This window comes from Alosa alosa, chromosome 11, assembly GCF_017589495.1.
Source record: "Alosa alosa isolate M-15738 ecotype Scorff River chromosome 11, AALO_Geno_1.1, whole genome shotgun sequence".
NCBI classification, from domain to species: Eukaryota; Metazoa; Chordata; class Actinopteri; order Clupeiformes; family Clupeidae; genus Alosa; species Alosa alosa.
Genome location: NC_063199.1, coordinates 10,228,965 through 10,252,298, shown reverse-complemented (window position 1 = coordinate 10,252,298; position 23,334 = coordinate 10,228,965). Strand labels below are relative to the sequence as shown.

Here is a 23,334-nt window from a genome sequence, read left to right as displayed (position 1 = left end):
TTCGTGTTGTTGCCATGGAGTCTGTCAAGCTCTGATGGAGAACAGTCACAATTAGCAGGTAAATGTGTGCTTTTAACAGCAAGATTGTTCATTTTCACAGCCTGTTTGGGGCACAAGTTTTGGTGCGACAGGTTTCTGGGTAGCTGTCTGTAGTTGGCAGGTGTGTGTGTGCGGTGAGATATGTGGCTTCCTTTGGGTGACATGCGTGCCTTGCTATGAGGAGGCTCTGCCTGGGCTGTCTTCTGTTCGTCTCTGCATGAAGTGTAAAAATATATACGGCCAGCTTTCTCACAGCTGTTTTATTTTGATACAGCTGAGAAAGCATAGTCAGTAAGTCATATGTGACAAAGCATGTTGAAACACTTGTGAGAAATATCTCAGCGCAACAAAGTACCTACTTGAATAAAAAAGTTTTTTTGTTTTTGTATGGTATTTTTTGCATTTTGTATTTCGTACTCAAAGAGTATTCTGAATGTGCAAATAGATAAGATAGGATAAGTTAATTTTTCTTGCTTTGAATAGAATTGTCTACCACTTGTGTGCAGCACAGACAAATTAAAGGGAAATGCATTTAGCAAATATGAGTACTGCTGTTGTTGGCATGGGCCTGATTGTTTAAACAGCGATTGCACTGTGGATGTTGGCATATTGACTGCTCCCTCTGCGTCTTCATCCTGAAGATCTATGCCAGGCTCTGTTCAGTCAGGGAATGATAGGCTTTGCATGTGGTTAACTTCATACGCAGCACCAGACTTTTGGCCTCCTGACAGCCATCATGGCTCTCTTCTGACCGACCCTCTCGTTCTCTGCCCCATGACCTGGTCAATGACACACACCCTCATTCTATACCTGCAATAGAATGATACACCTGTGTTTATCAGCAACAGAACAGAACTATGCCTTTCCATGTGCATTCCTCTTGAGTTCCGCCTCAGAGCTCTGACAAAGGTTGGGTCAATAGCAGAGGGAGGGTGTTGATGACAAAAATCTCATGTTGAAAACAGTCGCCATTGAGTTCAGTCATCCATGGGATTTTTTTTTCTCAGATGGTCTATCAGTGCAGATGCTTGAGATTGTGCAAGGCTATAGTGGTTGGAAGTTTTGTCATTCTTTTGCTGTTGAGAGGTTGTCATGGGGTGACACAGCCAGCATATTTCTCTGCTAGTCTTCTTGTCTCCAGACGGCGTTGTTTTATTTATCAAGAATCGATGACCCAGATTGAGCGAGTTCTCATGCTGACACAGTTGCGACGTCGCTGTTCTCAAACAGAGCGTTCAGACACTGCTACCAAAGGGGACATTCCCACCATCTGTGAGCTAGAGAACTCCCATGATTCACTGAATATTCTCTCTCTCTCCCTGTTTCATTCCCTCTTTCTCTCATTCTATCTCTCTACTACGTCAATAGGCCTTTCCGCCATGCATCATCTGTGCTTAACATCTGTTCTGACATTTGCTTTTCTCCTGTGTGATATATCCCCCTCTTCATCTTCTCATGACGCCACCGCACACCCCTCCTATTCGCTCTCTCCCTCTCTCTGTATCCCACTCTCTCCTTCTCTATGTGTAATACACCATTGTCTCTCTCTACTCTATGGTCTCTTCCCCCTCTCTCAGTCTCTTTCGCCCACTCCATGGTAATGCACCTTCCAATATGTAGGCACCCACACATACTCAGTGCCCACTCCCCACACTCCATAGGTGTGTGTGTGTGTGTGTGTGTGTGTGTGTGTGTGAGAGAGAGAGAGAGAGAGAGAGAGAGAGACAGACTGCCTGGACCCACTTTTCACATGAGAAGTAGGCTACAGAATAAAGACTATATTGATGTTTTTGTAACTTTTATGTAAGTCTCCTCCTTCCTGCATTTCTAGAGCCTGGCACATCCCTCTCTGGCTGTTTCTGGCTGTTTCACATGTTCTGTCTCTCTCTCTCTCTCTTGTGTGCACAGCTTGTCTTCATTTTATCCCTTTGAAGATAGAAAGCTGTACATTATCCCTGGACATCTCTCCAGAGTGCATTTTTGCTGATTCTTGTTCTTCACACAAATATGCACAAACACTCTCACACAGACACACACACATGCACATATGCACACTTAGACATGCCAACACAAACAGACATACAGTATACACACAAACACACAGATAGCGTAGCCTACACACACACACACACACACACACACACACATATATTCACAAACACAAATGCCTCTGTGACTATGTGTCTAATGGGATTCATTCCAGCAAAGCATTTTTTTCCGGTGGCCCACTTTCTGCGTTTCCCAGCAAAAAGCAGAAACATCGCTCGAGCCTTTTAAAAGACAGCGGGCCTTATCAAGCATTTGAGCTCGGCATTCTTTCTTTCACGCTTGCGTTCACTCTCATTCTCCCCTTCCCTTTGATTCTGTCCCGTCACTGAAGCACTCCCCAGTGCTTCAAGCAATAACAGTTGAGTGCGGGGAACATTACCTTATGTGAACTTCGGGGATATCTCGCCCCTCAATCAGGGCGCTCTCTCGCTATCGGCCGTCTTGTCGACGCGGGCTTTGCCGAGCGTATAAGCACACCATGACAGTCTGTCTCCAGGACAACCAGACGAGCCCACCTGTGCACCGTTCGTCAGAGGCGAGAAAAGAACACCTTTACCTGAGGAGCGGGAGAGAGGGGGAAGGGAGATGTACCAAAACAACGCAAGCAGAAAAACATGGCCCTCATTAGCAAGTAAACACTATGGTGGTGAATGTAGGCGGGGGTCTCCATGGCGATGGGGCGAGTGTATCACTTCACCTTTCTCCTCTCTCTGGTGAGATATAAAGGAAAGGAGAGGGAGGCGGATACAGCCTGGAGGTACTCTCTCTCTCTCTCTTTTTTTCTGTCTCTCTCTCTCTCTGTTTCCCTCACTCCTCTATGGGGTAGCAGTGTGTGCAGTGCTTTCACAGGGCTGCTTCAAAGCCTGGGCAGGGGAGGGGTGGCATGAATAATGCAAGGCCTCCCACACACCACACAGATATATTCACAAACACAAATGCCTCTGTGACTATGTGTTCAATGGGATTCATTCCAACTAAAAGCATTTTTTTTCCGGTGGCCCACTTTCATGTTTCCCAGCAAAAGCAGAAACATCGCCGAGCCTTTTTAAAGACAGCGGGCCTTATCAAGCATTTGAGCTTCGGCATTCTTTCTTTCAACTTGCGTTCCTCTCATTCTCCCCTTCCCTTTGATTCTGTCCGTCACTGAAGCACTCCCCCAGTGCTTCAAGCAATAACAGTTGAGTCGCGGGGAACATTACCTTTATGTGAACCGGGGATATCTAAGCCCCTCAATCAGAGGGCTCTCTAAGCTATCGGCCGCTCTTGTCGACGCGGGCTTTACCCGGTATAAGCACACCATGACAGTCTGTCTCAGGACAACCAGACGAGCCCACCTGTGCACCGCCGTTAGGTCAGTGAAAAGAACACCTTTACCTGAGGGCGGGGAGAGGGAAGGGAGATGTACCAAAACAACGCAAGCAGAAAAACATGGCCCTCATTAGCAAGTAAACACTATGGTGGTGAATGTAGGCGGGGGTCTCCATGGCGATGGAGCGAGTGTATCACTTCACCTTTCTCCTCTCTCTGGTGAGATATAAAAGGAAAGGAGAGAGGGGAACGGATACAGCCTGGAGGTACTCTCTCTCTCTCTCTTTTTTCTGTCTCTCTCTCTCTCTCTGTTTCCCTCACTCCTCTATGGGGTAGCAGTGTGCTGCAGTGCTTTCACAGGGGCTGCTTCAAAGCCTGGGCAGGGGGAGGGGGTGGCATGAATAATGCAAGGCCTCCCACACTACCACACAGATGCAGGGCATGAACAGGCCTCATACACTGAGCACACATGTAGGCCCTACACACTGCACATAAAGACAAACACACACACTCACACACACACACACACACACACACACAATACACAGACCCAGTGTGGCCATATACACACAAACACACATTTACTTCACCTGTTTCATCCAGAAGTGCAGAAAAGGAGTGACCTTTGCAGAGTTTGGTCAAAGTTGTAGTAAAATTTTAATTTACAGAGCCACCTGTGGGCATCTGTATGTGAGAGCTTGTATCTCTCTCTCTCTCTCTTCCTCAATCTTATTATAAGAACACCATATGTCCTGCTCTGTCTATCCCAATCCGTGAATTAGTGAAACACACTCAGCACACAGTGAACATACAGTGAGGTGAAGCACACACTAATCCCGGCGCAGTGAGCTGCCTGCAACAACAGCGGTGCTCGGGGAGCAGTGAGGGGTTAGGTGCCTTGCTCAAGGGCACTTCAGAGGTTAGGTGCCTTGCTCAAGGGCACTTCAGCCGTGCCTACTGGTCGGGGTTCAAACCGGCATCTCTCCCTTTACAAGTCCAAAGTGCTAACCAGTAGGCCACGGCTGCTATTCACAATGAATATCTACATCTGGTGTCATTTAGATAGAGCAGTGGATTCTCTAGACCTTTACACATACTTGTTTTAAATTTGATTATGGGGGAATATCAGAACATAAAAAGCCTTTGTGCAATGTGCAGTCTTAATGCTTGGCACTGTCTACTTCATTATGGTTCTCATACTCCTTTCTCTTCCAAAGTGTTGAGATTCAAACTCACACTCAAGTTGAGTTTTTTTAAAGAGTAATACTTGTGATATGAAACTTACTTATACTGCTGTTGCAAAGCAGAAGTAACGGACATTTAGACTCGTTTAACACAGTCCCACACACTCGATTGAATTTGTTCCTTCATCTGGTTTTCATAAAAAGTTGTCATAATTTGACTGTCAGGTCAGTAATCACTGTCACTATTTCATCAGTTGACATTTTGTCATTTGTTACAATGTTCTGAGAGAAATGAGTATAGCTTACATGCAGACTTTGGGTTGGTTCACTATCAGGGATATTGTGTCCTAAACAAGTCTAGCTTCTGTGCCGTACAACCTCTTTTAAAGAATGTGAATGTGATCCCTTACTGCTAAATAATAGCAGACCCAATTCTAAATGGCTTTTCATTATTAAACTGAGAATAATGCCTTAGAGCAAGTGTGTAATGAGGATACATGATAATGATTTATACATTTTAGCCTCATTTTCCGTAGTCTGATAAATAACTTTATTATTTTTGATATGTGCATACATATTTAGTTTCATATATTCTTTTTTATAGCTTTTTTGTCTCTGTTGTATACCATCTTTGTGAAGCACTTTGCACATTAATAGAAAGGTATTAATAGAATTATTTAATAGAAGGTAACTAAATAAGGTAACTGAAATTACAAGTTTCCCAGCCTTTCCTTTAAACAAAAGTGTGTCACCAAAGTACTGAGATCACAATCAACCCGTATCCATCTAATGGGCAAATATTGTCCTCCTTTGGCTAAGAAGGTTAAATTCTGGTTTGTGCTGTGGCTGTGAGGACACATGATCTGTCCAGCCGGGCTCTCTCGGCCTGCTCTCTGATTTACCCTCTCATTACTGGCTCATTACACAGACATCAAATTTTAATGACACTCACTCATGCTGTCGGAAGTCATGCCTCAGGACGCCTGCGAAGCGTGCTGTTCGGCAAAGCTACGGATCTTACAGTGGCGCACGCCAAAGATACCAGTCTGCCTTTGTCATGCGAGGTGAGGTGAGACTGTGAGTTTTGCACCACGAGGTGTGATTGGGTGATTTGCACGGTGTGAATTGTGCTACAAGAGCAGTACATGAGCTGTAGCAGAATATGCTATCTTTCTTCTGAGGTGTTTTGCATTATAAAATAACCTCTGCAAACAGACATGCAGAATGACATATGAAAGTGGTAGAGATAGTGAAGTATATAGGTGTAGTCCACATATAAAGGAATATTTTATTTGTTACTGTAAGTGATATAATTTACTATTACAGGCTATTTTGCTAATGTAAAGACTAATGGGGTTTCTGCAACAGAACAGCAAGACAACATGGTTAAAGGACTGTTTACAACCAGAGAGAGTGTGTGTGTATGTGTGTGTGAGAGAGGGGGGGAATAATGACTCTGGGCTGTATTTGGCCCTTGGGTCGGCACACTCTCTCTCTCTCCCCTGGGGCCCTGGATGGGAAGCACATGCGAACACCACTCCCAATCACACAGCCAGCTTCTTCTTCTAGCGGTGTGTTTCTGCTCCTCTCTGTCCTCCTCTGTTCCCTCTGTTCTCTCTCTTTTATTCCTTAACTCCTCTCTCTCTCTCTCACTCACTCACTCACTCACTCCACTCACTCACACACACACACACACACACACACACACACACATACACGCACACTCTCTCTCCCTCTCTCTCTCTCTCTTTCTCTCTCTCTCTCGGTTGTGAACAGTCCTTTAACCATGTTGTCTTGCTGTTTGGTGAATATATTTGAGGCCATCATGTTGGTACTTAATCACTCGGTCCCATAATAACCTCACTGGTAGGACTGGACAACGCTCGTCATGATGTTCTGTTCGTCCAAAGCTCCACTGCGCAGTGCTGCTGTTGCTATGGCATCCGTGTGTTCGAAGGGCAGCTGAGTGTGTGTGCCGCAAAAAAGGGCAGCTGAGTCTTTTGGCCTCCTGTCAGCATGTCAGTGTGTCATCTGTAAGTGTTGTATTTAACTCTGCTTCTCCCATATTATTTGCTGGTTCTGTCAGCATGATGGCTTGTGTGTGTGTGTGTGTGTGTGTGTGTGTGTGTGTGTGTGTGTGTGTGTAAAGGCGTATTCTCAAAGCCACTTTGGGGGAAGGGGCGCATTTCTGAGCGATGACTCACACGCAGCAACTGACTGCTCTTGACACACTGACCCTCCCACCCTCTTACCCTCCATCCCTCCTCTCTCTCCCCCTCCCACCCTCTTACCCTCCATCCCTCCTCTCTCTCCCCCTCCCACCCTCTTACCCTCCATCCCTCCTCTCTCTCCCCCTCCCTCCTCTTCCCTCCCTCTGTCTTGTTCTCCATCTCCACTCTCTCACTTTCTCATATTTTCAACTTGTGCTGGAACACAGAGGCGAGGGCTGTGGTGGGAATGGCGGAGGAATGTGGAAAATTCCGAGCTGGGGCCTTGGAGAAGCGGCCACGCTCCTTTACATACTTCTTCAGCCATTTGTTCTGGAATCAAACCAGGCCCTGGGAACACAACGCCTTTATGTGTCCCGGGCCTTTTGGCCATGCGTATGGGATTTTGAATACAGGGAGCAGCAGTGAGTTTTGCGTAAATGCTTTGGGACATTGCTTCATGACCTTTGGCTTGTCATGTTTCCCTGCTCCCATAAAGAGTGCACTGTTCTCCCACTGAGAGCTGAACTTTATCAAAACTGATATAACCAAGCACTTCACTATGATATAACAGACATGGGAACACCCTGAACATGATACCATATTTGTTTGAGTCTGTACGTGTGTATGGTGTTGTCATCCAGTACTCAAATGACATAACATCTATCTGATAACTCATCACAAGATGGCGCTGTGGAATACATGTCAGATGCTCCATGTAGATATGAGCAAGCTGTTCAGTGGAGCCTAGAGTGCATTTGTAAGAGCTGAGACGTATAGAGGTTCACTGTGGCACTAGTGGGAGCCAGAGGTCCATATATCAGAGGCATTTGAGCCTGCGGGCTGCCTCAGGGGGCTTTAGTGAGGGGGAGAGGGCTGTGTAATGACAGGGGATGAATAAGCGCAGGCTGGAGGGTGCCAACACCTAAATCAGCAGGATATCAGCCTAAGCTGTGTGGGTGTAATTTTTGTTCATGAGTCTAGCTCAGCTCTCAGTTCTGGTCCTTTCACAGAGGAATTCTGAAGGACATTTATATTCTTTATTTTGTCAGTTTTACAAAAAGAGCGATTCTTTTTCTTAAATGGGAAAATGGGCAGTTGTGTTTTGACAGATATATTAGAACAGAGAGGTATTTTGAGGCTCAGCTGTTCTCTCTTTGTTTCGCCGCTTTGTCCCAGATGAAAGCAGCGATCTGAAACCAGACGAGGCCATCATGAGCAGTGAGATCACCGCCAAGGAGCGGGACGTGCTGGAGGAGAACAACGAGAAGGAGCAGATGGAAAAGGAGGTTAAGGAGGAGAAGGCCGGCAAGGAGGAGGAGGACGAGGAGCCCCTCTCCCAGGAGCAGGAGCTGGAGGAGCTGCGGGCCCAAGTGCTGCAGCTGCTCCTGGAGCTGGAGGAGACGCGCGACACCTCCCAGAAGCACCAGGAGAGCTTCCAGGAGCTGCAGGGTGAGTCAGAGGGCTGGTAGGCTGGAAGTCCTCAGGGGTGCCTTGTGGGAAATGTAGTGTCTGAGACTTGTTATGATGTCTGCTGGATCTGGATGAGAAATAACACTGAAGACTAAGTGATGACTCATAATGTGTCTTGAATTGAAAAAGGGCAACTAAACAATTATGAAGAATGAAAATATTCTCTTGGGATAGGTGTAGGGAGTGTTTCAGCAGCAATAAAATTCTTTTGCATCAGTTTACAATGTCAGAGTGCAGATACAGACACATCATAAACTTAATTTACGGTCTCCCAAAGTTAGCATGTAACCTTTAAATGATGAATTAAGTGTGCTTGTGTGATTTGTGATTTGTACCTGTTTTTTGCCCTGTGATTAGTACATCATCCTTCACAAATAACATAAGCTAGATCTTAATACGGACTCTGATTGCTCAATGGGGCATCATAGTGTCTTTGAACTTTGAACAAATGACTCATGCTATGGATGAAGGCCAGGTTGTATATTTGTATGTGTTGTGTGTGTGTGTGTGTGTGTGTGTGTGTGTGTGTTTGTGTATAAGATGGTCAGCATACCTCTGGACAGCTGCAGACTGAGGGAAGCCTCCAGTCTTGGAAGAGCACATGGTGTTACTGGGGGGTGGGCTGAGTTTGAGGGGGCCGGGGGGTGAGTGGAGGGGGCATGGAGGAGAGAGGGTTGTGGAAGACATCAATGGCCTTCTGCCTGTAACCTCACTGGTGTGTCACTCATCTAAAGTGAGCATGCTCAGCTGTTGTGGGTTTCCTCTCCTCTGGTCAGTGCCCCCTCCCCTTCTCTTCTCTTCTCTTCGGTCTTAGGGGGCACTGACCACTGACACATCCATCAAGCGGTGCGTGGAGAGGGCAGCTCCAATGCCACGGCGCACTGCCCGTAAATCACTCGCCTCTCAGGCCAGCACGGGCCCCATGGCACAGAGCTGTTTGTCCACGACGCTCCCGGGAGAGCTATGTGCCCTTATCACACCCTCTGCACAGAGGCTCGACAAACTGACTCATCCTTTATAAAAGCCTGAGAGGCTCACAGTGTGGAAAGCATAAAACCATTGTTGTGATTTGATTTATATATTTGTTTACGCTCTCGAGTGTGGACTTGATTTTACTGTGGTATCATGACTGATATAAAGTGTGGTTCATTTTGTAATGATGTCCCTACATGACAAACAAGAAGACATAAAAACTCTGTTTCATAATGATCATCATGACTGTATTGACTAAGTAAATCGTCTGTGTCATTTTGTGCCATTATAATGGTGTAAAGTGATCGGACCATTAGTGCTTATGAATGATACATGAATGTGACAGTGTCATCACCATATGTTCCCCTTGGTCTCCCTGCTGCTGGACGATTCCCTACACTCCCCCTCTCCCTCTTAAACCCCTTCCTTAGTATCCCATTACATTACTGCTGTCTGAGGTTGGACATGGAGTCCATGTGTTGATTTCTCATCTGGACTTTTCTCTCCTTGTGTCCATCTTCAGGCCTATTAGAGGATGAACGCCTGGCCAGTGCCCACCAGGCTGAAGCCTTCACTCGCCAGATACAGCGACTCCAAGGTATCCCCTCTCTCTCTCTCTCTCTCTCTCTCTCTCTCTCTATCTATCTATCTCTCTTGCTGTCTCCCTCTCTCTGTCTCTCCTTATACAGTAAACACAGGTTGCCTAGAGGGTGACCAGTAGTGGGGACTCAAGTGATGGATGGATGGAGTTAATGAATGAATGCATAAATGAATGATAGAATTCACAAAGGAATGAATGAATGAATGAATGAATACACAAATGAATGAATGAACAAATGAACAAATGAATGAACAGATATATGAACGAATGAGTACAGTTTATCAACATCTCCCCCACCTCCACCCTCAGCTCAGCTGCGTTCGGTAATGGACAGCCTGGAGGAGAGGGAGATATCTAACTCTCTCTCTCTCTCTCTCTCTCTCTCTCTCTCTTTCTATCTCTCTCTTTGTCTCTTCTCCCTCTAGCCCAGCTGCGCTCGGTGCAGGAGGAGATGGACAGCCTGGAGGAGGAGAAGGAGAGCGAGCTGAGGGAGGCGCAGGAGGAGCTGCACGCCGCCCAGGAGGAGGTGGTGTTGCTGCAGCAGGCGGCCGAGGACGCGGCGGCCGAGCGCGAGAACGACATCGCCAGCCTCCAGGAGGAGATGTGTCGCCTGCGCGCCCAGCTGCAGCGGCTGCAGGACACGGCGCAGGAGTACGAGCTGGAGATCACCACGCTGCGCGCCGAGATCGCCATGAAGAGCCAGCGCCGCGATGAGGAGCGCCGCGAGGGTGAGGCAACCAACCAGTACAGCTCTTCAAGGCCAGAGCCAATCAGAGGCTATGCTGGGGTACTGTAGCCCATAGGTTCTCACCAAAGGTTAAACCAAAACACCATGGCACACTGGTCTCTGTCAGGGATGTAGTGGAGGCTAAACGCAAGTAAATACAGTTTATCCACCTCTTATTAGAGTTTATCCACCTCTCAAAAGAGTTTATTCACCAACTGCAACTTTTAACATTCAAAAATCACACTCTATTATCCACATTCACAATATCTACACTCATCAACACTCTAGGAACCATTTAATACCACTCGTATTGTTATAAACATTGGACAATAACCTGCACTATCACCAAACATGTTCTGAATGCCTTTTTAAAAAATCTAATACCGTATGGCGCAGTCCACCTCACCGCGATCACAGAATTCATAGTTTACCCACCTCTTATTTTACCACTACATCCCTGGTCTTTGTGCTCCAAACAAGAATTGCATTGGCTGCATAGTCCTGGCTCTGTAAATGGGAAATAAACAGATTATCTCTGACTGTGCTGTACACTATTCCAGACAATCAGTAGGGTGCCCTCTGAAACGTGGAAGGGAGGAGCGTATCTGATTGTTGAGCTCAAATAGACAGCATCTGTAAATAGTCTGACAAATGTCTGGATATGACTGAATATGAAAGAGATTGCAGTATATGTGAGTGACTTTGACTTAAATGGGTTCAAATTAAATCTCTTGATCATCAAAACATAATCATACTATTAATCATATTTTCATTGAACAACATTTCAATAAATGCAATTGAAACAAAACATGGTGAGAAATCTTTTCAGACATTTGACAAAAAAGAAGTTGAACAAAAAGGAGAACAATAAAAGAAAGAAAACCTGTTGAGACCGTCTTCTTATGTAATAGCTGATGTCATTTTGAGACCTGCACTTGAAGCCCTTGCCTCCCCTGGGTTTTGCCACTGAGATTGCAGTTGGCACCCACGGGTGAAGGGCATAAATCTACCCGTGGTTTTAATAAAGGGGCAGCATTGGGAACGTGCACCCAGCCTGCAGTGCCCAGTGTAGCAGTGTCCCTAGGGTGGAGCAGAGCAGAGTGCCCTCTCAGAGGGATGGCAGAGGCATGATGTCACCCTGCTCTCCTGGTGAGAACAGGAGGCCATCTGCTACACACACACCCCCACGCACACACGCATACACACACATACACACACACACACACACGCACGCACCTTGCACGCACGCACGCATGCACGCGCACACACACACACACACACACACACACACACACACACACACACACACACACACATGGGACAGGAGACAGATGGAATGGTTCCTCTCATCATTATCTTACTCAGTGGAGCAAAGGACTGTGTGTGTGTGTGTGTGTGTGTGTGTGTGTGATTGGTGGGTGGCTGCTGACAGTTGCTGCCCACTCAGCATGGATGGCTGGGGAGGGCATGGTTTGACTAGAATACCAGGGCCTATCTGCTATCTGAATCATCCAACTCAAGAAGATAGTGGACACCATTTTGTCATATTGCACCATTTTGTCACCATTTACGGATGCCACACAAGCAGAGGTCAGATAACAGATAACATAGAAGGAAGTGATGTAAGTCTTAGGCAGTGATAAGGGCCCGCTGACCGCTGGTCTCCTGGGGGTTTGCGAGCAGTGTGGTGTGGTGTGGTGTGAAGCGGGAGGTCCTGACTGTGCTGTTTGCTTAGGTGGCGTATGCCAGCTGAGGGAGGAATGCATGACGCTGAAGGAGGAGTGTCAGACCCTGAAGGACGACAACAGACGACTGTCCGAACGACTGCACCTGCTCCAGAGGATGGGGTAGGGGCATTTTTCTCTCTCTCTCTCTCTCTCTTTCTCTCTCTCTTTCCTTCTTTCTTTCTGTCCCTGTTTTTCTCCACAATCCCTCACTTCTTCAAACCAAGTACTTCTGTCCTCTTTTTCTCCAATATTTTTTTTTAATCCTCTAGATTATAAATAAATTATGAACAAAAACATGCTTCGTCAAAAGCTACACCATATTTACCAAAATGAATTTGCATAGTTAGTCTTATTCTATGTTATAAACACAGCGCATACATTTATCATGCTTAAAAATTCTTTCTATCTTAAAATAGCTTTTAGAACATTGCAAGTAAGATAACTAGGGGAATTACAGTAGTCTCTAGTCTCCCTTGCCTGAAGCTGTAACTGCAGGAAAATACAAACACTGATTTCTACAGTTAACACAGAGCAGCAGCACAGCCACTCTATTCTGTACTCATTCCCCCTCTTGTAGTGTTTGGCTGTGCCAATATGTTGGCTGGTCTTTGCCTGGGGGTTTTCTTATGTGGTTTATCAGTGTGTGTGTGTGTGTGTGTGTGTGTGTGTGTGTGTGTGTGTGTGTGTGTGTGCATGCACGTACTTCGTGTTCCTGCCTGTAGAAGCAGCTCTGGTAGTGTGTACATGACCCTGAAGGAGGAACTGGAGGACGGGACGTCTCCAGACGGAGGCGTCTCCTCGCAATCGTCCGGCACCAACTGCCGGCTGGTGGACGCCTCCATCCAGAAGAACATCTCCTTCGACGGCAAGCCTGTCACACCCACTGCCTGGACAGGGGGGATCTCCGAGATCTTCTCCCTCAGGGACCAGCTCAAACAAGCGGAGGAGAGGGCCTCACAAGCACAGAGAGATGTACGTCATGGCCCACCACACATCCTGACACACCACAGACTCAGACTCAACAAACTCAACATATGAAACTAAAGAGTCACATAGAGAAATATGGAAGGATGAATTTCTTGATTAATTTTGTTATTTCACTTAAATAATCGATTTCACACATTTCACTATGAGTTTACATGTATCTCTGCTCATGTGTGTGTGTGTGTGTGCGTGTGTGTGTGTGTGTGTGTGTGTGTGTATGTATATGTGTGTGTGTGTGTGTGTGTGTGTGTGTGTGTGTGTGTATGTATGTATATGTGTGTGTGTGTCTGTGTGTGTGTGTGACCAGTGTGACAGTCTGAAGATGGAGCTGCGAGAGCTGCAGATGCTGTATGACACCAGCCAGCGGGAGCGGGCCGAGCTGGAACTGGAGCTACTGCGCTGCAGAGAGGAGCTGGACCGCCTGGCCGAGAAAGGCCTGCAGGTGAGGGGACAGTGGTGAGAAAGGCCTGCAGGTGAGGGGACAGTGGTGAGAAGGGCCTGCAGGTGAGGGACAGTGGTGAGAAGGGCCTGCAGGTGAGGGACAGTGGTGAGAAAGGCCTGCAGGTGAGGGGACAGTGGTGAGAAGGGCCTGCAGGTGAGGGACAGTGGTGAGAAGGGCCTGCAGGTGAGGGACAGTGGTGAGAAAGGCCTGCAGGTGAGGGACAGTGGTGAGAAAGGCCTGCAGGTGAGGGACAGTGGTGAGAAAGGCCTGCAGGTGAGGGACAGTGGTGAGAAAGGCCTGCAGGTGAGGGACAGTGGTGAGAAAGGCCTGCAGGTGAGGGACAGTGGTGAGAAAGGCCTGCAGGTGAGGGACAGTGGTGAGAAAGGCCTGCAGGTGAGGGACAGTGGTGAGAAAGGCCTGCAGGTGAGGGACAGTGGTGAGAAGGGCCTGCAGGTGAGGGACAGTGGTGAGAAAGGCCTGCAGGTGAGGGACAGTGGTGAGAAAGGCCTGCAGGTGAGGGACAGTGGTGAGAAGGGCCTGCAGGTGAGGGACAGTGGTGAGAAGGGCCTGCAGGTGAGGGACAGTGGTGAGAAGGGCCTGCAGGTGAGGGGACAGTGGTGAGAAGGGCCTGCAGGTGAGGGACAGTGGTGAGAAAGGCCTGCAGGTGAGGGACAGTGGTGAGAAGGGCCTGCAGGTGAGGGGACAGTGGTGAGAAGGGCCTGCAGGTGAGGGACAGTGGTGAGAAAGGCCTGCAGGTGAGGGACAGTGGTGAGAAGGGCCTGCAGGTGAGGGGACAGTGGTGAGAAAGGCCTGCAGGTGAGGGGACAGTGGTGAGAAAGGCCTGCAGGTGAGGGACAGTGGTGAGAAGGGCCTGCAGGTGAGGGACAGTGGTGAGAAGGGCCTGCAGGTGAGGGGACAGTGGTGAGAAAGGCCTGCAGGTGAGGGACAGTGGTGAGAAGGGCCTGCAGGTGAGGGACAGTGGTGAGAAGGGCCTGCAGGTGAGGGACAGTGGTGAGAAAGGCCTGCAGGTGAGGGACAGTGGTGAGAAAGGCCTGCAGGTGAGGGACAGTGGTGAGAAAGGCCTGCAGGTGAGGGACAGTGGTGAGAAAGGCCTGCAGGTGAGGGACAGTGGTGAGAAGGGCCTGCAGGTGAGGGACAGTGGTGAGAAGGGCCTGCAGGTGAGGGACAGTGGTGAGAAAGGCCTGCAGGTGAGGGACAGTGGTGAGAAAGGCCTGCAGGTGAGGGACAGTGGTGAGAAAGGCCTGCAGGTGAGGGACAGTGGTGAGAAGGGCCTGCAGGTGAGGGACAGTGGTGAGAAAGGCCTGCAGGTGAGGGACAGTGGTGAGAAAGGCCTGCAGGTGAGGGACAGTGGTGAGAAAGGCCTGCAGGTGAGGGACAGTGGTGAGAAAGGCCTGCAGGTGAGGGACAGTGGTGAGAAAGGCCTGCAGGTGAGGGACAGTGGTGAGAAAGGCCTGCAGGTGAGGGACAGTGGTGAGAAAGGCCTGCAGGTGAGGGACAGTGGTGAGAAAGGCCTGCAGGTGAGGGACAGTGGTGAGAAGGGCCTGCAGGTGAGGGACAGTGGTGAGAAAGGCCTGCAGGTGAGGGACAGTGGTGAGAAAGGCCTGCAGGTGAGGGACAGTGGTGAGAAAGGCCTGCAGGTGAGGGACAGTGGTGAGAAAGGCCTGCAGGTGAGGGACAGTGGTGAGAAAGGCCTGCAGGTGAGGGACAGTGGTGAGAAAGGCCTGCAGGTGAGGGACAGTGGTGAGAAAGGCCTGCAGGTGAGGGACAGTGGTGAGAAAGGCCTGCAGGTGAGGGACAGTGGTGAGAAAGGCCTGCAGGTGAGGGACAGTGGTGAGAAGGGCCTGCAGGTGAGGGACAGTGGTGAGAAGGGCCTGCAGGTGAGGGACAGTGGTGAGAAGGGCCTGCAGGTGAGGGACAGTGGTGAGAAAGGCCTGCAGGTGAGGGACAGTGGTGAGAAAGGCCTGCAGGTGAGGGACAGTGGTGAGAAGGGCCTGCAGGTGAGGGACAGTGGTGAGAAGGGCCTGCAGGTGAGGGACAGTGGTGAGAAAGGCCTGCAGGTGAGGGACAGTGGTGAGAAGGGCCTGCAGGTGAGGGACAGTGGTGAGAAGGGCCTGCAGGTGAGGGACAGTGGTGAGAAAGGCCTGCAGGTGAGGGACAGTGGTGAGAAGGGCCTGCAGGTGAGGGACAGTGGTGAGAAGGGCCTGCAGGTGAGGGACAGTGGTGAGAAAGGCCTGCAGGTGAGGGACAGTGGTGAGAAAGGCCTGCAGGTGAGGGACAGTGGTGAGAAAGGCCTGCAGGTGAGGGACAGTGGTGAGAAAGGCCTGCAGGTGAGGGACAGTGGTGAGAAAGGCCTGCAGGTGAGGGACAGTGGTGAGAAAGGCCTGCAGGTGAGGGACAGTGGTGAGAAGGGCCTGCAGGTGAGGGACAGTGGTGAGAAAGGCCTGCAGGTGAGGGACAGTGGTGAGAAGGGCCTGCAGGTGAGGGACAGTGGTGAGAAAGGCCTGCAGGTGAGGGACAGTGGTGAGAAGGGCCTGCAGGTGAGGGACAGTGGTGAGAAGGGCCTGCAGGTGAGGGACAGTGGTGAGAAAGGCCTGCAGGTGAGGGACAGTGGTGAGAAGGGCCTGCAGGTGAGGGACAGTGGTGAGAAAGGCCTGCAGGTGAGGGACAGTGGTGAGAAAGGCCTGCAGGTGAGGGACAGTGGTGAGAAGGGCCTGCAGGTGAGGGACAGTGGTGAGAAAGGCCTGCAGGTGAGGGACAGTGGTGAGAAGGGCCTGCAGGTGAGGGACAGTGGTGAGAAGGGCCTGCAGGTGAGGGACAGTGGTGAGAAAGGCCTGCAGGTGAGGGACAGTGGTGAGAAGGGCCTGCAGGTGAGGGACAGTGGTGAGAAAGGCCTGCAGGTGAGGGACAGTGGTGAGAAAGGCCTGCAGGTGAGGGACAGTGGTGAGAAAGGCCTGCAGGTGAGGGACAGTGGTGAGAAAGGCCTGCAGGTGAGGGACAGTGGTGAGAAGGGCCTGCAGGTGAGGGACAGTGGTGAGAAAGGCCTGCAGGTGAGGGACAGTGGTGAGAAGGGCCTGCAGGTGAGGGACAGTGGTGAGAAAGGCCTGCAGGTGAGGGACAGTGGTGAGAAGGGCCTGCAGGTGAGGGACAGTGGTGAGAAGGGCCTGCAGGTGAGGGACAGTGGTGAGAAGGGCCTGCAGGTGAGGGACAGTGGTGAGAAGGGCCTGCAGGTGAGGGACAGTGGTGAGAAAGGCCTGCAGGTGAGGGACAGTGGTGAGAAAGGCCTGCAGGTGAGGGACAGTGGTGAGAAGGGCCTGCAGGTTGTTTTGATTTTGACATCATTTCCCATCTCTCTGTCCCATTCTGTCCTGTCTCATCCTCTCCATCCCCCCTGTGGTGCCCTGTCCATCGCTCAGATCTCCTCTCTCTCATCTGAGCCCCCTCTTCTCTCTGTGCCTTTCGTAGGAATGATTGTCATAGTGGCCACCCTCTGGTGCTGGTGGTCCGAGCTGTCATCTTAGAAGATGAAAGGTGCGGTGAGTCCAGTGCTGGTGCTGCGCCAACCTTTTTTGTTTTTGTTTTCTTAGTTTCGTCTTCAATTTCATGCACATCTTTCACACTCAAATTGCATTGGTAATGGGAACTGTAATGGTTACTACGAATAAGGCCCTGTCTTTTTTTCTGTGTGGTGTTACTCCAAAAACATTCAGCTCATTTATGTACACCTGCTTTGTAATAAGCTTTTCATTACGTAACATGAATAATATGAATGCATGTCATTGTTAGTGTCTGCATCATGCAGAATTATTGCTTGTTCACAAACTCCTCTCTCCCTTGCCATGCATAATTTAATTCACTCATTTATTCCAATGCTGAGTTGTGATGAGTTAATTTACAGTGTTCATGCTCAAGTTACAGTGTCATTGTTTTCATCTATGGATTCTGCATAGCAGAAACATGTCATAAACAGACTACTGAAATGTATTTTCTTTATCTCTTTGTAAAATAACTTCTGAAACATGAAACACTTGAAAACATTATGTAAGTGACTCACTATGCGGGATGAGTGTTTGTCCCGGCGAGGACCTTCCTTTAGCCTGGGACGCTCACCAAAAAAAAAACAGTTTCATCTCATGATCTGTCTCTCCTTCACTCTGTTTACAGAATGTGGAGGAATGTGGAGCCTGGTCTGGGCCTGTGGTCACAGCAGCGGTGGCAGCTATGGTACTGCTCTCGTCCAGCCACACAAGATTTACATCCCGATGATATTATTGGCACTGCCTGTGAGGCGACGCTGCAACTAAAACCTTGTTAAAAAAAAAAGATTTTTTTCTTTCTTTTTTCCCTTGTTTGGATCACCACCACCACCACCACCACGTTTTGCTGGAACCTACAGTACCCACGGCTTTCCTCTATGAGACTTTCTAATATGGAGATATATTGAGGAGGGCATTTTTGGAAGATTTCTGAACCAAAGCAGATGGATTTGAAAGACGTATGAAGGAGACCTGGCCAGGTGTGGTTTGGGCAATAATGTCTGTGTTATCCCTCTGAGGGGGGTGACTGCAGTGTCCAGCAGGAGGAGAACAGCCCGCTCCTTTGTGTATTACTGGTCAGACTTTACTGTCTACTTTCTCTCTCCCTTGATATTCCTTTCCTTCTTCATGTCCTTTGTAATTCTGTGGTAGCCTATAATCTACAGCTTTAGAAGCTTTAGATATAGATATATCTTTAATTTATTCAGCTATTTAATTTCCTTTGTATATAGTAAGTCTGTTTTTGTGTTGATATTGTGTACTTAATAGAGACTCAATGATGAATTGTCATTGTTAGCAAGCTGATGGGGGGATTAAAGATGTATTGAACGCAATAAGGCATATCCATAGAGGCATGGAATTACTTGGGAGGGAAGTTTTTAATGAAAGCCACTTTCAGATTTAATTAATTCCTAACTCAGCTCTGAGTTTTGTTTAATATTGGCGGCTCCCCTCTCAGCCCTTTCTGACAGTTGACAGTTAGCATGCCAATACTATCCTAAAACTCCCACTAGCCAGCTGATGAGAATACCTCAAATATACATCCTCCCATAATGTGTGTGTGTGTGTGTGTGTGTGTGTGTGTCTTTGTGTGTGTGTCTTTGTGCATGTGTGTGCGTGTGTGTGCATGTTTGTGCGTGCATGTGCGTGTGTGTGTGTGTGTGTGTACCTGTGTGTTTATATGTCAACATTGCATTACATGGTCTCAACATGGTGATATAGCTTAATGTAACTGGAACTTGTATGACTGACTGATGTTTTCTTTTGGAACGATATTTTCATAGAAATGTTTAGATTTTGCAGGTATCGTCACTGAAATGTGAAATGAAACAAATCTTTGCAGGTTAATCTCTTTTTATATCAAATGACAGCTACGCTTAACCACCAGTTTGTCCATGTGACTTACGTGTTTTCACTTAAACAATTGAGAAGCATTTCTCAGAGATTATTAACATATTCGTTTAAATGAAATATCTATGAACGACTAAAAACTAACCAAAAACTAACAAAACAAAAAGTATTTGTTGCTCATTCGACACATACACATATTCATAGACATATCCATGTGTTATATTGACCCACAATGAATAATATATAGCCTTTTATTAAATGAACATCTCATTTAATTACTGACCCATTCTCTCCAAAACCTCTCACTTGAATGACTGAGTAATTACATGATAGAGATGTGTGTCTGGCCGAATGGCTCACACACACACGCACACGCACGCACGCACGCACACACACACACACACACACACACACAATTCTGAGTAATTACATGATAGAGATGTGTATCTGGCTGAATGGCATCAAGCCACATTTCCACAGTTTTGTCTTAGTTCATTCTAGACTTGTGAGTCTGATGGCAGTGGCACCGGTTCTACTGTAAATGCGGTGACATCTGATGGTTAATTAACGCCATACCTTTAAGGGTGGGGGCTTCCAAAAATGTCAAGCATGCACTGACAGTTAAATCTTTACCCTTAATCGTTTTCTGCATCATATACTGTATGGCATTGACAATGAAAATAGCTGCCATTTTATGCTTCACTGATATTATTAACTTTTCTCACCATCTCCCAAACACGCTCAAATGAACATAAAAGCACACCCCACCCTGGCAGTGATCAACAGACACCCGCTGAACACAGCAGTAACACAGCAGTAAGAGTCCCAGGGCAAACAGCTGTGGCCCACTGAGCAGCCTCTAAGAATGTTTACAGGGATGTGCTCGCCATGCGTGCACTTTGAGCTACTTCACAAAGAGACACTTCCACTCAAATCTTATAGATCCCTGTGATGAACACACAGCCTATCCCAGCCAAGTCTCCCACACAACAACCCCTCATGAACCATGCTTTGCTTTCAGGCTCCAGGCCACTAACAACAGTCGCGTACTTATGACTGCAGTGACCTCACATGGGAATGGCTGGCTCAGCTTGTTTTGCGTGCTTTTTTTTTTTTGATCTCTGGTCTTAAAAGAGGGCCAACGGTACTTGTGTGTGAGAATGTAGAGTATCTACATTCCAGGGCATGTCTTAACTGTTTGATTTGTTTCCTTAACAAGCAGGTACGCTTGACTTAGTTGAGCACCATAATAAAATCATGCATTTCACCCACTCTTAATATTTAAACTGACCTTTGCATTAAAACTTGGTCAAATGGAATAGATGACATTCACTCTGATTATGAGATGAATGTGAATTAAATAGACAGATTTTCTGCAAAGAACTGCAGGTACTGTTGTTAGGCATTATAGTTGTGATGGAGTCTTAACATTTGAGCATTTTGTATTGTAAAAACTGTCAGTCAAGTATTTAGTCAATAATATTGTATCTCTGTAATGTCTTTCTGTAGCTCATGGCAGACACTGGATAACACTAAAGACTTTACAAAGTTTCACACAAGGGCCATTAATGATTTGGACTTGCATAAATGAAACAGCACATACTACCATAAAATATGTAACTGTCATATTTTGAACTTAACTTTTTCTTTCACTCTCTTACTCGCAGTGCATCTGCTGTAAATAATGCAATTGTGTTCAAGTTCTTGGCTTAATAAGCTGCATCAGAAAATCTAAATATTCATATCAGATAACCTGATAAATATTGCTTTTTAGAATATTGATATATGATATATTTTGACAGATTGTTGTTTATTTGTTAACCTAATGTTGTAATAGAGCGGTATGCACAGTTTTTGTCAAGGAAAATCTTTAACATTTTCAAACTCCTGTCACATGTGATTTTAGTAGCAGGTAGCATTTGCATGCAGATATGATAGACATTCTCTATCTCTAGTGAACACATACAAAGTGTTGAATGTGGTCAAGGAGTTGGTGTTTCATGTAGAAATCCAAATAAAGCAATATATTATCTGGGGTCTGTAGGGCGCTTGTTAGTACAGCGAATGTAACATTTCCACTGATAATGCAAGTCTTCACCATCTTTTTATAGACAATAGGACGTCACACAGAGGCTGACAGGAAAGGAAGACTAATGAGGATAGTTATTTCCTCCCTTGAAATTAAGTGTGACACTAAATAGCAAACGCATGTGATATTAAGATCTCATCAGCTCACGTTTTCTAGGTCCTTCTCGTGACCTAACCGCAATGACAAACAATATGAAATGTATGGCCAAATTATTTAACAAATAAAGATGTTTGGTTGAAATGCCAAAATCTTGCTTTTAATCCGAAAGAAAAGTAGATTGATGACATTGAAGTGTTACTATATGGTATTGACTGCAATATAGACCCAACATTGTACCTATTAATTAGAGCTGCATGTGTTTAAAATTGCATCGACTGTAGTTGTCAAATGCTTGCTATTTTTAGTTGTTTCCTATTTGGCTTGCTGTTTCAAACAATATCTGTGGCTTTTTTGTTATTTGGAAAGTATATTTTGTACCATAAATGTTTTATGAAATAAAATATCTCCTGGCTAATGACCTGTGTTTCCGTTTGTCAATGGCATACGTCACTCTAAGATATTATTCAAGAATACCCCAGGAGTAAGTGGGAAGTTGAAAAGTAGTTCCTGGCATCAGGTTGCATAGGTCATCGATGGTACACACCTATTAATACCCCTTACTCACAGCCAGTTGTAAACTGTCTCGCGCAAGATTCATTTTCAAACATATGGGCTCCTTCCAGGGACATTAGCAAAGAGCTTTATTTTACCCACAGAGTCAGAGAGAGAGTGACTGTTTCTAAGACATCAGTGTTCTTCCTGCACATTTCTGACTTCATGGATATATAATGTTTCACCTGACTAAGCCAAAGAGGGGAAGAAAAGCTTAAATAATCAAACTAGCTCTCTGGCAGTTGCCACCTATAACAATGTTAAGATTCTGTAGCATTTTCATACTCTTCAAATAATCTGGTGCATTTTCATACTTTTCAAATTATGTTTTAGTAAAAACACACCATTAACGGATGATAACATGGCTATGTTAGAATGGCATGATGGTGGAGTGGAGGTGCATAATGATACAAAACTAAGGCTGTATATTTGGTGTGGTTTTAAACACCACTGACTCCTATAATAGCTCAGATGGTACCTCAGGATAATGTCTGGGTCACTTCACTGCTCATAGGTGGTAGACTGCTGATCAAACAATGTCCGAAATTCCATCAGTAGGCTATAGTTCAGGGCAGGACGATGGTCTGGAACAGTCTGGTGTCATGGCGGGGGTCTTGTGCTGAGTCACTGGGTCATGGAGGTCACTCTGTCACAGACCATCAGTGCCTGACAGCCAAACTAAAATACACACACCGTAAAGGAGAATCCCATTAATCAACGCACTGAGCTGGCACATAACCACGCACATACTCACACACACTCATTAGTGCTGATTAGTATTATATTATTAGATATGAGTCTGGCCAGTCTATCTGGTATAATTTATGACTACATAGATTAATGTGAAGTAGAATATACTGACTGAATTCAAGGTTGAATAATATTATTGTTCATTCAGAGCAACACACCATATAAAACATACTATGACGAATAAATAATGTAATTATGTTTAAAGTCATTTGAAGTTATTCCTAATCCAGAGTCTGGCCAGATTGCTCTGGAGATTAAATAATTTCTTTGTTAATTGAGAAATAAATTTAATCAAAAACTATGTAAATATGTAAACACTACTAGACACCACATACTCAGTCCATGAAGAATAAAAGTTTGACATATGATATAATTAATAGTGGAATATTAATTATGAGAGGGTCCTGAATAACCATTTATTTTAATGAACGGACCAAATGTTTCTGTTCGCATGAGGCACGAAACCACGTTGTATGTTTGGGTTTCATTCAAACGTCACTTTCTTTTCTTGGCTCGCTTGTTCAGAAGAGGCACAGTGACCGCACACATTTACGATTGAGAAGCGACTGCCCCCTATCCCAAGTTAGGAGCGCCTAAAAATAAAGAAAGTAGTCACAACTGTTGCAACTGCATGGGGTCCAACCAATCGCTGCCAACTATACTAGACTTAGCCAATCGCTTCTCTCATCTTTATCCTTTGGGATTAGAAAATTGTTCATCACTTCT

The 23,334-nt window shown here is 46.6% G+C and overlaps 1 protein-coding gene across 7 annotated transcripts in view; it reads left to right on the top strand.

Moving 5' to 3' along the window:
• ccdc136b (coiled-coil domain containing 136b) overlaps positions 1-18,573 on the top strand; it is a 20,238-nt gene extending 1,665 nt beyond the window's left edge. For 2 of the 7 annotated variants that reach the window (XM_048257040.1, XM_048257041.1), the window contains exons 3-10: positions 7,967-8,239; positions 9,756-9,830; positions 10,259-10,561; positions 12,296-12,407; positions 13,010-13,259; positions 13,579-13,713; positions 17,148-17,262; positions 17,896-18,573. In XM_048257040.1, coding sequence (XP_048112997.1) covers positions 7,967-8,239; positions 9,756-9,830; positions 10,259-10,561; positions 12,296-12,407; positions 13,010-13,259; positions 13,579-13,713; positions 17,148-17,252 — 1,253 coding nt within the window. In that variant the 3' untranslated portion in view covers positions 17,253-17,262; positions 17,896-18,573. Of the gene's footprint in view, positions 59-7,547; positions 7,743-7,966; positions 8,240-9,755; positions 9,831-10,258; positions 10,562-12,295; positions 12,408-13,009; positions 13,260-13,578; positions 13,714-17,147; positions 17,268-17,895 lie in introns of those variants that run through there. The other 5 variants (XM_048257044.1, XM_048257045.1, XM_048257042.1 and 2 more) reach the window with 5 other exon arrangements.
• Positions 18,574-23,334: the final 4,761 nt, after the last annotated feature.